The following is a 16,327-nucleotide window of genomic DNA, read 5'->3' as shown; positions in this document are numbered from 1 at the left end:
TCTATGATATTTTAGTTTTTTTTTAAATACGAAATCAGACAGTAAAGTCAGCACTTTTGAAAGAGCTTTATCACCCGGTATTTTTTATAATTTCATGGACATTTGTTCATAAAAAGATGTCTCGAGGTAGCAGTGCAGGTTTCGACAGACATATTACTATATTTTCTCCTGAAGGACGACTTTATCAAGTTGGTAAGGGATACTGTTGGTTCGATAAGAAGAAACGAAAAAAGGGGGAGGGTGACAACCACATTATCACATATATTTTTACTTTACATACGTCTCTATAAGTTCAGTACACACCACTTTCAAGACTTAGAGGTTAGCATCATTAAAGCTTTTTGAACTTTTGGTCTACATAAATTCTTAAGGTTCATCATAAGGAATTGAAAAATATGGCCGTGTTTACACCTCCAAAATTACTATGAGTACAGACAAACTGGTACATCCAGGAGAGTTTTAAGGCATGGCAGGAACTAGATATATAAAAGTTATATGAAGTCTACGTTTCAGAAAATTAAAAACTTACCTGGATTTTGATGTTCATTTTTTTCCAGTCTGCAGAAGATAGCAAAATAAACAAACACCCGAGTTTCATTTGATACGGTCCACTCAGTTACACAGTTTAAACCTGTTAAATCACCTATTGTTTACAGGTGTCTATTGTCCATCTATTGTCCATTTAAATCAATACTACTCACAACATTGATTATATGAGGGGAGCTTCTCAATCGTTTTCACTACTTAGTTAATTTTTGCACCTTCTGCAGGAACGAAAAAAAATGGATAGCAAAATCTAGAAAAGTTTATAATTTTCTGAAACATAAAATGCATTTAAAATTTATATATCTAGTTCCTGCCATCCCTTAAAACTGTTGCAGGTGTATAGATTAGTCTGTACTCGGAGTAAAATTTGGGGTGTAAATACGGCCATTTTAGCCAAAAGGTTATGATGAACCTTAAACCACATCTTCCTATATCTATGATAAAAAATTAAAAGCTAGCTGCTATATATATAATTCAATAAACATTCTATAGCATGATAGTATATGTTACAGGGAATTTGTAAAATCAGGGATTTTGTAAAATCACTGGACTAATCAGTGATTGTGTAAAATCACTAACAGTTTCAGTGGTTTGTAAAATCCCTGAAATTGTTCTGGATTTTACAAAATCACTAAAAATAGAGCTAGAGATTTTGTAAAAGTATAACATGCTATTAGAAATGTGCAGTGGCTGCTAGCCCAAAATAGAAGGGCGCCGCGCCCTGGGTGCCCTCAGCCGCGCCCTGGGTGCCTTCATCCGCGCCCTTCTGCCCTGACGTCTTTTTCCAAAATTATCTTGTGCCGTTTTGGTAAAATTTTGTTTCATCGATTTCTGATCTCCAAGTTAATTACATATATGACACCTGTGTGATTGCCCCCGGGTTAATCATGTCATTACAATCAATTACAATGATAAAGACTTCGAAGGTGTTAATAACTAGGTAATTTAATTAGGACAATGTATCTTTTTGTCATACTTTTGATGAATGTGTCAGCGAGTGTGTTTAGCTTGGGTCGGCATTTTCGATCTCCAAGTCACAATGGAAGAGCGAATATAAATGAAGACTTTCATGACTTTAGAATTGAATACAAGTCATCAAAATAAAACTATGCCTTTACAGAAATGCCTTCCATCTCAACTTGTTAGCGACAAGCAGTTTTTAATTAACCCAAACGTGGTGGGAATTGATTTTGGAGTTACTTCCCCTGTTTTAGCTTATTAAAAATTTGTGCTCTAAAATTATTATCTAGTATAAAAAAAAAGGAATAAATTACCAATTGAATATATAATAACATAATAATGTTACCTTAAAGATATTAACTGTCTTTGAACATATTAAAAAATATATATTGCAATTTCTACTTGATAATTATACTTTTAGCAATCCATGTTCTAAACATTGACATTGTTAAATTAGTAATGCTCTCAGATTCAGATCATATCATGTATTAAAAGCTATAATTCCTATATAGATAAGAAAAACACATATTCTTTGATAATGGGTAGAGTGAAGTTAAACTGTAAAAACATAATATGTTGATGAAGATATACTATATCATTCATAACTACACAAACAATTAAATAAAGACTATAGTTAAAAAGCATCTTTATTTAAAAAAAAAACCATATACAGTAAAAAAAAAAAGAGATTCGTTAACTCGTGATACACACAGAAACGTAGACAAAAAAATGAGCAGCGCCTTTTCTTATCATAAAAAGTGCCCTGCCCTCCACTGGCACCCTGCCCCTTTTGATTTCTAGCTAGAGCACTGATGTGTTTTTCTTAATATAAAGATAGACCAAATGAATGATCACTAATGATTTATAAATACAATGTATATTTGTTTAATAAATAAACTCTATGAGCTAGAACTTGTGTATAATGATAATGACTAAAAGGCATTTAAACAGGTATTTAGACCACTCTGAATTTGCTTATTTTTGCAAGACAAGTTTGGGTGACATCCCTACCACTATAAGCTATTGATATGTGAATTCTCTTAACTATGCTGTACATGTCTTCAAGACATACATAATATTTTTAAAACATCTTCATCTGATGAATATAGTTTTTAACAATTTTTTCAAATCTTCACATTGAAGAACTTCATACCTTCATTTATCAACAAAATATTTACTTTATTTGGATTAAAAGAGTTGAGAAATTTTAGAAACTTATTCAAAGTTATACTACTTTGTGATAGAATACATGTGTCTGATAAATGATCAAAGTAGGTAAAACTTTGTTTATTTTTGCTTGGTTAGATTAACCTATTCATGAACATGCAAGTGCAAAACAAAGTGTTTTTACCAATGTTTTCTGTTGTCTTTTTTTATTATTATTTTGTGAATATAAATGTTATTTTATAGGCAGCAAATTAATAATACAACACTTTTTCATGCAGCAATAAGATGCTCTTGATCTGATATGCATGTAATATTTGCCACTGGATCACATACCCTAACCCACTCAATTTCTTATACCTTACATATATGTGTTTTTCTTCTCTAATGACAGCAATCAACCTAATGTTCTGATCAGTTTTTATATTTGATTTAAAAAATTGATATAATTGGTTTTATTTTCTACTGTAATTATACAGAAAAACTATAATAAACAGTAACTTTCTTTCAAACACGGTAGTGATAACAGCTTGTTTTGTCTTCCTTCTGTGGCTCATTGACCAAATAATCCAAAATGTTTATCATATTCCCTGGTTCCATATGTTGCACTTTAATTTTACCTCAATTATTTGAAGTAACTTTTGTGTGTATGTTTGCTCTTGATTTCAAGACATTTGTGCCTGAGCCATTGTTCTACAGTATGTCAGTTGTTTTGTGCATGAAAACCGCTCACTTAATATTAAAATAAAGACTAAATTAACCTCAAACTTATTGAGTGTTACTGTTGTAGTCTTTTTTCACAGAAATTCTTAATAAAAATGAATGAATGTATTTTACAAATTCCCTGAATTTAATCAGTGAATCTGTAAAAAAGATCTTAATTATTTCAGGGATTTTGTAAAATCACTAGTCAAAATCAGATATTTTATAAAATCACTAATCAGTTCAGTGATTTTACAAATTCCCTGAAATTTCAGTGATTTTACAAAATCACTGATTTCACAAATTCCCTGTAACATATACACCTTATCGCTATTTGTCTGCCATTACTGGATATTACACAGGTTCCCGTAAAATTTTGACGTCATAAAACAAAATTTCTGACGCCACAATGGAAAACTGATTGTTGTTGACGTGAAAAGTTCAAGCGGCCAGGTCAGCCTGGATTAGCGATAAGGTGTATTGTTATCTACATGTATTCATATCAAAATTTTCATAAGAATCTTATCTTATTATATCTTATTATTATCATAGATATAGGAAGATGTGGTGTGAGTGCCAATGAGACAACTCTCCATCCAAATAACAATTTATTCCAAATAACAATTTATAAAAGACTTAAAGTAAACCATTATGGGTCAATGTTCTGCCTTCAACACAGAGCCTTGGCTCACACCGAACAAGTTCTTTTTTGTTTATCTCCATAAGAATTTGTGAACACTTAATTATAATAAAGAAGGCATGTACAGAATAGAATAGAATATTTTATTTACCAAATTAGGGCCCCAGGAGGGCATATAGCATACAGACAATATTATACATGTATGTACCCTTTCGAGACTTGACATCCACACTTCCACAACGTCCATAGACGTCAGCTATATTTTCCGTAGCCTGCAAAGACCAACTGTCCAAAGGACTCATTGTCCATAGCCAGGGTTGGCAAAGTATTACCCACCCGGTAATTCCCAGGTCCGGGTTTTCCCGGGCTGGGCAATACTCCCAGAAATGGTAATAGTGGGCATTACTGGGCAATATGATTTTTTAAGCTTTTTTTTTAACACAAAATATTAAAGACTTGTTGTAGTTTCATAGTATTACAGCTAAATACATTCTTTTTATACAGATAACCATTGAGAGTCATTTTTAGAAGAATGAATATTCAATTTCACTTGTTTTTCCTTAATTTTATATGCAGGCAGAATATAAGATTATCACGTTTAACCCTTTCACCGATTGATGCCCAGACAAAAGCTACTCTGAGACGATGGCTTCCCTGGCTACTATATTACTCAAGTGGGAGATCTTCATAATAAATGTCAATAAAAACTTGTTTGTAGTTATTTGTGTATTTATTTCATTCACTAACACCATGTTCACAGTTTTGTTCATGTTTTGATAACTTATTCTTCATAAAATATTCAAATTTTCAATTTTTCGCCGTTATCTAGGTGAAATTCTCAAAATTCTGCTCTAAGACCCAAATCGTAATTTTTTAACCCAAAACGGCAAAATTTTGAAAAATTTTATGAGGCTGTACAAATTCCTCGCACTGAATGATGTCCATTCCAAGTGTTTTGTACATAAAACAACATTTTATGTCAAAAAAGTATACTAGTTTGGCTTCAATTCTTCCATATTCTTTCAAATTTTTTTTTCCCTCATTTCAAATTCTCGTAAATTCCGTAAATTTCGTCTGATTTTGACACGGTTTTCAACAAACGGAAGCGCCATGTTTACACTTTCATCCGGGTATTCATCAAAGAAAGATAACTCATGTTAGCACTGTTTTGAGCGGGAAATATAAAAGAGGTATTCCGATCCCGGTAAAACGGGACTCATCGTCAGCTGTCTGAAGCGTGAATCCCGGTAAACCGGGACTCATCAGCGAAAGGGTTAAGGATACATATTGTACCTTGTTAATTACCAAGCATTATTTCAATAATCCAAACTTTGATAAAATTGCTTTTTTTTAAGTGAATTGTCATTTTAACATTCATTTAAACAAGAATATTATAAAGAACATTATTTAAGTGTTCATATGCCAGGAAAATATAAAAGCGCCTTTGCTAAATTTCGATGTGGTGTGGCGCCAATAAGAATTGAAACAGGCAGATATGAAGGGGTTTTAAGTGAAAATAGATTTTGTTTTAATGATTCATGTATGCAACAGAAACTCATTGAAGATGAGAAACATGTTTTACTCAAATGCCCTTTATATTCACATACAAGACAAGAGGTTTTTACTAGAGCAGTTTCTTTTAATATTGATTTTTTAGACTTAAATGATGATGAAAAATTTATATTTTTATTTACAAATGAAAATTTGTGCTTTTATTCTGCCAAAATCTGCCATGATATTTTAATTCAAAGGACGAATGTTTTATATAGATAAAAAATGTTTTGTATTTTTATCGAGCTGTCCTTTTTTATGTAAAAGTCTCTCATAACTCTTTTGAGAGTGGCTCTTGAATGTTTTTAAGACTGCAGGGCTGGGCAATACTCATAAAACCCGGGTTTTTGCCAACCCTGTCCATAGCCTGCAAAGACATACATTGTCCATACCCTGCAAAGACATACTGTCCATAGGACTCATTGTCCATACCCTGCAAAGACATACTGTCCATAGGACTCATTGTCAATACCCTGCAAAGACATACTGTCCATAGGACTCATTGTACACACCCTGCAAAGACTTTTTATAGTGTAATTTGCGAGCATGATTCTACACTCAAACTCGGGACTCCTATCCCACAAGTCCAGGTTTTGAGTGAATTTCACTCAGTCTTTACCATGAAAATCATGCTCTCCAGTTACATTGGCACAGTGACCTAACTAAAGAATCCCACGGTGGTTATATAGGATTTTTAGCTAGAGATGAGTAGAGTCACAATGATATGATGACCACCATGACTACTGAGGTGGGGGAAGTCTCACAGGAGCACTTCCCTTATGTGGTAGATACTTAGTCTGCCTTAGATATTAAAAACTTTTTTAATATATTTTTGTTATCTCATTGTTTGTTTTGTTTTATGAAAATTATTGATGTTGTAATGTTTAAGCCCTTTGGGGCCCATAATTCGATTAGAAATATCTTCTTCTCTTGTTCATGTTTAATATATATATAATGTGTATTCCAAGTGAACAGAACATAAAAAAAACATAATTAACAATGTGAATACAGCATACAATATGTTACATGTATTACCATCTACAATGTACATGTATTTATCACTTTACTTTTTATAAATAATAAAATTTATTTCCCCCCAAAAAACTATGGAAGATATTGTCCCATGGCCGATACATCTGTAGAAGGTGTGGCTAACTTATCCTATGGATGTCATTAGTATTAGAAAAAATTCTGAATTAACATTACAGTATTTAATAAAAGTTTTAGTAAATTTCTTTAAATGTGTTTTACAGAGTATGCTTTTAAAGCCATTAACCAAGGAGGGTTAACATCAGTTGCTATTCGTGGAAAAGATAGTGCTGTTTGTGTTACACAGAAAAAAGTTCCAGTAAGTATACTATATCAGTTTTATAAATTGGAAGGTAAGTTAATTAGGGATTTCCCTTGTGTATTTTATTATACGACTGCAAACATTAAAGATTTTTGGTCATATACATGTACATGTAGGTACATGTATCACGTCAGCGTCGTCCGAAGACAGATGGTTTCCAGGTAATAACTTTAGTATTAGGTAATCAAAATCAATAGGATTTGAACACAATGTTTGCAACCACAAAAGGAAGTTTGGGATTGATTTTGGGGGTTACGGTCCCAACAGTTTAGAAATACGGGGCCTGAAGGGGCCCAAAACAAGTATTTATCTAGTTTCAGGACAATAAGTTGTGTATAAGTATTTAAATTGCTCTGATATTGTACCATGTTTATACCATAAAGTAGAAGGTTGATATTTATTTTAAGGGTTATGGGGCAAACAGTCTATGAATTAAGGGCCAAAAACAAGCATTTTTGTAGTTTCGGGACAATAACTTTTGAATAACTGTATGGATCTCTCTGACATTGTACCACAAGGTTCCATATTACAAAGCGAAGGCTTTGATTTAGTTTGGGGTTAATATCCCTGAACATTTAGTGGCCAAAAAGAAGCATTTTTATACGACCGCAAAAATTGAAAATTTTTTGGTGGTATATTGGTATCACGTCAGCGTCATCGTCTTCTGTAGTCGTCGTCTGAAGACTTTTGGTTTTCGCACTATAACTTAAGTATAAGTGAATAGAAATTTATGAAATTTAAATACAAGGTTTATGACCACTAAAGGAAGGTTAGGATTGATTTTGGGAGTTTAAGTTCCCAACAGTTTAGGAATTAGGGGCCAAAAAAGGGCCCAAATAAGCATTATTCTTGGTTTTCGCACAATTACTTTTTAGTATAAGTAAATAGAAACCAATGAAATTTAAACACTAGGTTTATGAACACAAAAGGAAGGTTGGGATTGATTTTGGGAGTTGAGGTCCCAAAAGTTTAGGAATTGGGGGCCAAAAAGGGGCCCAAATAAGCATTTTTCTTGGTTTTCGCACAATAACTTAAGTATAATTAAAATAGAAATCTATGAAAGTTAAAGACAAGGTAAATGACCATAAAATGAAGGTTGGGATTGATTTGGGGAGTTTTGGTCCCAACAGTTTAGGAATAAGGGGCCCAAAGGGTCCAAAATTAAACTTTGTTTGAATTCATCAAAAATTGAATAATTGGGGTTCTTTGATATGCTGAATCTAACTGTGTATGTAGATTCTTAATTTTTGGTCCCATTTAAAAATGGTCTACATTAAGGTTCAAAGGGTCCAAAAGTAAATTAAAATTTTAACAAAAATTGAGTTCTTGGGGTTCTTTGATATGCTGAATCTAAACATGTACTTAGATTTTTGATTATTGGCCCAGTTTTCAAGTTGGTCCAAACTGGGGTCCAAAATTAAACTTTGTTTGATTTCAACAAAAATTGAATTCTTGGGGTTTTTTGAAATGCTAAATCTAAACATGTACTTAGATTTTTTATTATGGGCCCAGTTTTCAAGTTGGTTCAAATCGTGGTCAAAATTAAACTTTGTTTGATTTCAACAAAAATTGAATCCTTAGGGTTTTTTGATATGCTGAATCTAAACCTGTATTTAGATTTTTGATTATAGGCCCAGTTTTTAAGTTGGTCCAAATTGCGGTCCAAAATTAAACTTTGTTTGATTTCAACAAAAATTGTATATATGGGGTTCTTTGATATAATTATGCTTAATCTAACCATGTATTTAGATTTTTGATGTTTGGGCCCGGTTATCAGATTGGTCCACATTGAGGTCTAAAGGGTCCAAAATTGAACTTTATTTGATTTCATCAAAAATTGAATTCTTGGGGTTCTTTGATATGCTGAATCTAACCATATATTTAGATTTTGGATATTGGACCATAATAGGTAATGTACAATTTAAAATTTAAAGTTTTTAAGTTTTTAAGTTTAAGTTCTTAGACCACACTGATTATGTGTCAGAAACCTGTGTTGTGTCAACTATTTAATCACAATCCAAATTCAGAGCTGTATCAAGCTTGAATGTTGTGTCCATACTTGCCCCAAAGTTCAGATTTCGAACTCTGCAGTTGTATAAAGCTGTGCCCTGCAGTGCATCTGGTGCATCTGGTTCTTGATTACAGGCAATAACTTGGGTTTAAGTGAATGGATCTCTCTGAAATTATGCTACAAGGTTTCTTACTACAAAGGAAAGTATCTTGAGGGTTATTCTCTTTTGTTGTGGAGGAATAATAACGTCTTGCTAGTTTAGATGCTTTATGATCGTAAGATGATATATATATATACGTAACAATAACGTTACGTTACATTAACAATAGTGTGCGCGAAAGTACGGGAAACAATTACATTACAAAACGTTCTAATGTCTCTTGGCCTATATTCACGACATTCTGGGGGCCTCAAAAATGCATAATAAATATAATTATTTGAAATGATAAATAATCAAAACTTTGAAGTTCTATAAATGAATCACATTGAAAGTTTTAAGTAATTTCACTTTACGTTAACTGTCCTTCACAAAAATCCTTTAACAGTTACTATAGTTCTAATGGATATAACTTCACAATTGATCGTGTGGTAGCTAGTCCTCTAGAAGTCCGTACTTTTGCTGCTCAAATATTGTGTTTGCTGTGATCGTATCAAGTTGTTGAATATTCGCGTTGTGTTTGTCGTTGTGCATCTCTGTGGTCGTAATAATCCTTCCGTGTAAAAGATGAGATGTATCCTTGATGTGTAGAGGTCCGGTAATATTTATCACAGATGTGCAAAATGGTATGGTGTCTTTAACTCGATCCTTTGGTAGTGGTGGTGGTTCCCAAGGTAGTTTTGCAACATATTTATTTTCCTTAAAAGTTATGCTAGAGTTTTGATACTCAAGCATTAGGTTTTGTACATCTTGTATGGTGTCATCAGAATCCGTCTCTAATCCGCTCGACTCAATTTCCCGAAATTTCTGTAAATTGCACTCCTCGGGTTTGTGCACCACTAAAACATTCATCATTGTAGAGTTCCATTGTGTATTGTCAGTATCTGTGTTCAGCGGTCCTGATAGCAAATAGCCTATTTTGGATTTAACAGCTGTTGGTCCGTCACCTCGAATAATTTCATCTTGTACTAAAGACCAGTAGTAATCTGCTCCAACGAGAAGGGAAATGGAAAACTTTTCATCCTGCGTGACTGGGTGGGCAAGTTGTAATCCTCGTAAATAGGGCAAGCTGTTAATGTTTACCCGTTTCTTCATATGTATCGGTGCGGCAATTTTTGGAACAATAATTACTTCCATTGGAATTCTTTCTTTTCTTTCGGTCTCAATGGATAATGTTGCTTTCTCCAGGTTGCGTACATCACCTTCTTTCCCGCCAAATGCAGAAATTTGCATGCTTACTATACCAGTTGGTTTGATATGGAGTTTCTCTACTAGTTCTTGAGAAATAAATGAATTCTGGGCGCCTTCATCGAGTAGAATGTTAGTCATAACACTTTCATCATGGTACCATACGGGCGCTACGGCGGTTTTCAATAGAATTTCGGTATGTGCTGTAACGGCAGAATGCATAGCGGCGCTCTTTGTTTCTGTGGTACTTTGTAGCTCTTCGTTGACAGGTTTTGTTACGGCTTTATTTTCATTTGAAGTGGAGTTTTCATTTAGTAAATTATTACGGCAGATGCTACTGTGATGCTTCATACTGCAATTTCGGCAACTGTATTTTGACTTGCATTCCGAAACCTTGTGATTACCGAAACAGTTAAAGCAAACTCGTTTTTCCTTTACGATTTGGGTGCGGGTGTTTATATCGGTGATCTTTGTACATTCATTTGGGTGATGCGGGTTTTGACAAAACAAACACGGCCTTTTAGTCTTAACGGAACTATTGTTGTTACTATCTTTAGACCCTGTTGACTTCCATCTTTTGTTTGTAGTTTCTGTCACGAACGATGCGGTGGGGATAATATCGGTTTCAATAGGATTGGCGTTAGCGGCCTCTTGGATACAAATTTCTTTCTTTATTGCTTTGCGTAAACTTGAAATATCCCAATCATCATTACCGTGGTCTCGAGTAATATTTTGTCTGACAAAACATGGAAGTTTGTTGAGTATTAGTGGTATTAAAAGGCTTCCGTACGATTCCTGATATCGACCCATTCCTTCTAATTCACGTATATTACTTTCTATTGTGTCACTGAACGATTTCAGTCCCCTAATTCCGGGCGTTGGTGCAGGCAAATTTAGCAAATTATGCATGTATGCGTTTACTATTTTGTGTTGTTGGCCAAATCTCTCGTGTAGAATTTGTATTGCTTGATTATAGTTTGTATTAGTCATTTGCATTCCCGAAATACACTGGCTAGCTTCTCCATAAAGTTGCGATTTTAAATAATTAAATCGTTGCACGTCACTCAATGAAGGATTTTCATGTACGGAATTATTATACGAATCCCAAAAGGCTGACCATTCCAATAAATTTCCGCCGAAAGTTGGCAAGTTGAGTTTAGGCAATTTGTTATAATGACTTGACACTGTGGAGGTGGGCATGCTTGACTGGCTTAGGCTTGTTTGCTCTGAGTTGAAAATTATCTGGTTAGAATGTTCTTGCACGCTGGGGTTATTGCATATAAAATCTGATGCATTAGGGTTAAGAGCTGATTGATTTTTAGACTGACTAACACTTACTTCTTTTATGAACTTTTCAATTTTCGTTATTCCAATTTGAATCTCTAACTCGTATCTGTCAACTTCTTCAATTTCTTCGTCGAGGTCTTCTTCTTCTTCAATAGATTCTAAAATCTTCTCATTGAGGTCGGACAATGTCTTCTTCTTGGTTTTGATAAGCTCCATCATGGATCTGAGGTTGACAACATCTTGTTGCGGTTCTTCTGTCGGGTCTGCTTTTTTCAGTAGTTTTATTACTGCTCGTCGATGTGCGGCTCGTACTGTTTTGAGTTTCGAACTCATCTCTAGTTGAGGTTTTCGTCACGGCACCAATATCTTGAGGGTTATTCTCTTTTGTTGTGGAGGAATAATAACGTCTTGCTAGTTTAGATGCTTTATGATCGTAAGATGATATATATATATACGTAACAATAACGTTACGTTACATTAACAATAGTGTGCGCGAAAGTACGGGAAACAATTACATTACAAAACGTTCTAATGTCTCTTGGCCTATATTCACGACAGAAAGGCTTGAATTGAGTTTTAGGGTTCTTGCTCCAAGGTGGGAGGGGGGTTTCAATAAGTGAGGGGTAAAAAAAAAGAGGCCCAAGTAAGCATTTTTCTAGTTTTCAGTCAATAACTTGTGTTTTAAGTGTATAAATCTCCCTGAAATTATACCACTAGTTTCCATACTACAAGGGGATGATTATGGGGGTTATGGCTCAAATCATTAAGCATTAGGGGCAGAAAAGGGGGAAAACCAGGGTTTTCTGGTTAAAGGACAATTTAGACACTTTAAAGGCAGTGTAATGGAGGTAATGCTATTAGAATTTAAAGAATACTGTTATATATATGTTTGATTACTTGATTACCTCCCTTACACTACTTTTTTTTTTAAAGTTTAAAGGAGATATCTTCAATTGCACAGTATTGTGCAATAGATTTGTTAGATCTTTGACCACATTTATATTGTTACAAAAACCTATATTATGTCAAAAATTAGATCACAATCCAAATTCAGACAGTATCAAGCTTGAATATTGTGACCAAATTTGCCCCAACTGTTCAGGGTTCAACCACTGCGGTCATATAAAGCTGCACCCTGCGGAGCACCTGGTCTAAACTTTAATTTGCAGATTATTGGGAGAAATAAATTGCATATATTACAAACTGCAATAAATGACTTTTTCATTAGGTTTACATTTGTGTAATACTCAGTTGAATGTATTAATATCCCAGTACATACATGTACATCTTTGTTTTATGCCAAAGATACATTGTACAATTTACATGTATACTGTATGAATACTGGCAGAGTAATGACCTTTGCTTGATACATAAAAATGTTGATGTGCATTTTTTTTTTAAATTTGTCAATCAGTGCATTTTTTAAGGTTCTAATTTCTACCCATGAAAAATTTCTATATACGATGAATTGTAACTTTCGTTTGTTGGAAAAAAAGAGGAAAAACTGCTACAAAAACATTTCTCCCAAAGATTTGAAGGACACAACTTCAAAAATAAGATTTTTATTGAGAAAATAAATGAATGATTTAAGCAAGTAGCAATTTATCTTACATTATTTAAAAAAACATTTAAGATAAGGACCATTGTTTTGTTTTTTTCAGGATAAATTATTAGACGCTTCAACAGTCACCCATTTGTTTCAACTTACAGAAAATATAGGATGTGTAATGACTGGAATGGTTGGTAAGGATGCATTAAAAATAATGTTTAAAGGAAAGAGATTACTTTTTTTTCTAAAAACAGACACAAATTTAATTCAATTGTTTAGGTTTTTATGTGGGCAATGAGGGCATTAAGTTTTGCCTTTTCCGCAGTACTTGTGTCTGTACGTCCTCAAACTGGTTTCCGTTCTCTAACTTACTTTGCTTCAACCAATTGTTGTAAAACTTATAAGCAATGGTTATGACCAGCAAACATATAACGTGTGCTAATTTGGGTGGCTTAAGCTTCACTTTCACCATTCTCAAGGTATTAATAAATGGAATTTTTTTTTTCGTCAACAGCTGATAGTCGATCTCAGGTACAGAGAGCAAGATATGAAGCTGCCAAATGGAAGTATACATATGGATATGAGATTCCAGTAGACATGTTATGTAAGAGAATTGCTGATATATCACAGATCTATACACAAAGTGCTGAAATGAGACCTCTAGGATGCAGTAAGTTTGTTATAACAATTTTTCCTATGTCTAAAGTGACAACTTTCCAGTAGTTTATACCAAAGTTTTGTGTAAAGTTATTTTAAAAATCCTTTACAAGTATTATTATGTTTTTATGGATTTTAACAGGGTATATTGGCTCATAAACCCTATCAAGGAAACAATTCAAATTTCAGGATCAGTTGGGATATCTCATTCCAGAATGATTTATTTATTTTAAATTCACTTAATTAAAATTATAAAACAAATACAATTTTTATTTTTTTTAATCATATATATTATTGATAGAAAATGTGCTTGTAAATTTTATTTTCACTTATTATTAATTTGTTATTTAAGGTATGGTAATATTAGGATATGATGATGAGAATGGACCACAGATATTTAAGTGTGACCCAGCTGGTTACTACTGTGGATACAAAGCTACAGCTGCTGGTGTAAAACAATTAGAAGCCAACAGTTTTCTAGAAAAGAAAGTGAAAAAGAAGCAAGATTTTACATTTAACGAAGCAGTTGAGGTATATTTTTCCCTTTATAGGGATAATAAGGATTTTACCTATATAACTGTATGCATTTTGATTGTACCAAGCAAAGCCATGAGCTGTAACATAGTGCTCAAACGGTTTCAATATTTCATCAACAACTGTATTTTAAAATAAATTATATAATTTTTGCATGAAGAAAATGAAATACACAACACAGAATATTTCTTCTTTGTTTGTTTTCTTTTCTGTACATTTAATTAAACTCTGATAACCAAGTGCTATGAAATGTCTTTCAGGTGGCTATAACATGTTTGTCAACTGTTTTGTCTGCAGATTTTAAATCATCAGAAATAGAAGTTGGAGTAATCTCAGCTGATAAAAAATCATTCAGGTAATTATGATCAAGATGTTTAGTTGATCATTTTATGGACAAATTCTTGGCTTTAATATTAATATTATTTATGGCTGCCATATATTCACCTATATAAAATATCTCCATTTCAATGATATTAAAATACTGTATGAATGAATATGGGGGCAAAAACATCATGTTTCTTTGAATTTAGATAAGTAATTTTAAAACACTCGAACTAAGAAAATTGGTACCCATGAAAATAAATGAATCCTCAGTAGTTGATTGTATGTTAATTATTCTTGTCTTGAAAATGAATGAAATATTTGCCACTGGTAGTTAAGCAGGCAACAATCAACCAATCATCTAGTCAAGAATGAATGTTTTAAATTAAGAGTATTATACAAATTTTATGAGGGTTGAAAATTTCTGAAGGAGCTCAGCTGTCATCTGGTTGGAATTGTTAATTTTGAACATCAGTCTAGCTGGATGTATGTTTACTACATTTAAGTACACTTGACCTCTTAAATAATGGCCCTCTAGAAATATTAGAGCCATGCATATTATTATTACACCTGGTAGCTTTTTTGTTTCCATATGAACAATGGTTTAATTTTCTTTTTCAGAACTCTGAGTGAAGAAGAAATAGACCAACACTTAGTAGCTATTGCAGAGAAAGACTGATGATTACATCACCCTGATCAAGATTAATTTTCACTAGTGCTTTTGTGACGTTGACATTCTCATCAATTCGTTATACATATTGATACATTAAAAAAAGGAATTAAAACTGTATGACCTTATTCCTGTCAGTTTTCTCATTTTTATGCTCCACATTATTTTTTCAGTCTGTGAGTCTCTTCATCTGACCCGCTCTGGTTTACAAAAATTTGTCAAAGTAGTTTTTGACGAAGTTTCAGTCCTATCAACTTGAAACTTAGTACACATGTTCCTTTTAACGACTTTTGTAATAAATATCACTAGCGAGGTATCTGTGTGCTATGGGCACATTCTTTTTGGTAATTCATATTTTTTATTCAAGGTCTAAAATTTTGTAACTTATTTTTATACGGAAAAAAAATGGTCGTATATTGGTATCACTTCGTCATCGTCAGCGTCCTTCGAAGACAGATGGTTTCCGGATAATAACTTTAATAAAAGTAAATAGAAATCAATAAAATTTTAACACAATGTTTCCAGCCACAAAAGGAAGGTTAGGATTGATTTTGGGGTTATGGTCTCAAAGGTTTAGGAAGGAGGGGCCAAATGGGACCCAAAACAAATATTTCAATTGCTCTGAAATTATACCACAATGATTAATACCATCAGTAGAAGATTGGAATTTATTTTAAGTGTTATTGGGCAAACAGTCTAGGAATTAAGGGCCAAAAACAAGCATTTTTCAGTTTCAGGCAATAACTTGTGTGTAACTGTATGGATCTCTCTGACATATAACAAAGGAAGGCTGGGATTGAGTTTGGGGTTAATTTCCCTGAACATGTAGGAATAAGGGGCCAAAAAGAAGCATGTTTCTAGTTTCCAGACAATAACTTGTGTTTAAGTTTTTGGATCTACCTGAAATTATTCTACAAGGATTCGTACTACAAAGGAAAGGCTGGAATTAAGTTTTTGGGTTCTTGGTCCATGGGGGGTTGCAATAAGTTGGGGGCCAAAAAAGGGTCCAAATAAGCATTTTTGTAGTTTCCAGTCAATA

The 16,327-nt window shown here is 33.3% G+C and overlaps 1 protein-coding gene across 1 annotated transcript; it reads left to right on the top strand.

The window, feature by feature from the left end:
• The first annotated feature begins 25 nt into the window (after positions 1 to 25).
• LOC139514418 (proteasome subunit alpha type-6-like) lies at positions 26 to 15,416 on the top strand. Its single transcript, XM_071303635.1, has 7 exons — positions 26 to 192; positions 6,817 to 6,911; positions 13,219 to 13,300; positions 13,621 to 13,776; positions 14,116 to 14,294; positions 14,558 to 14,652; positions 15,240 to 15,416. Exons 1-7 carry the CDS (start codon positions 117 to 119, stop codon positions 15,295 to 15,297), a joined length of 741 nt encoding a protein of 246 aa, XP_071159736.1. The 5' UTR covers positions 26 to 116; the 3' UTR covers positions 15,298 to 15,416.
• Positions 15,417 to 16,327: the final 911 nt, after the last annotated feature.

This window comes from Mytilus edulis, chromosome 3 (genome assembly GCF_963676685.1).
Source record: "Mytilus edulis chromosome 3, xbMytEdul2.2, whole genome shotgun sequence".
Taxonomy (NCBI): domain Eukaryota; kingdom Metazoa; phylum Mollusca; class Bivalvia; order Mytilida; family Mytilidae; genus Mytilus; species Mytilus edulis.
The sequence above is the reverse complement of the archived record's forward strand: the minus strand, read 5'-3'. Positions and strand labels throughout refer to the sequence as shown.

Bases quoted from the DNA above. Each gene is read 5' to 3' on its own strand.
- LOC139514418 (XM_071303635.1), top strand. From the start codon at position 117: ATGTCTCGAGGTAGCAGTGCAGGTTTCGACAGACATATTACTATATTT. The intron at 193-6,816 runs GTAAGGGATACT...TGTGTTTTACAG, and splicing joins AGGACGACTTTATCAAGTTG to AGTATGCTTTTAAAGCCATT. The intron at 6,912-13,218 runs GTAAGTATACTA...TGTTTTTTTCAG, and splicing joins TTACACAGAAAAAAGTTCCA to GATAAATTATTAGACGCTTC.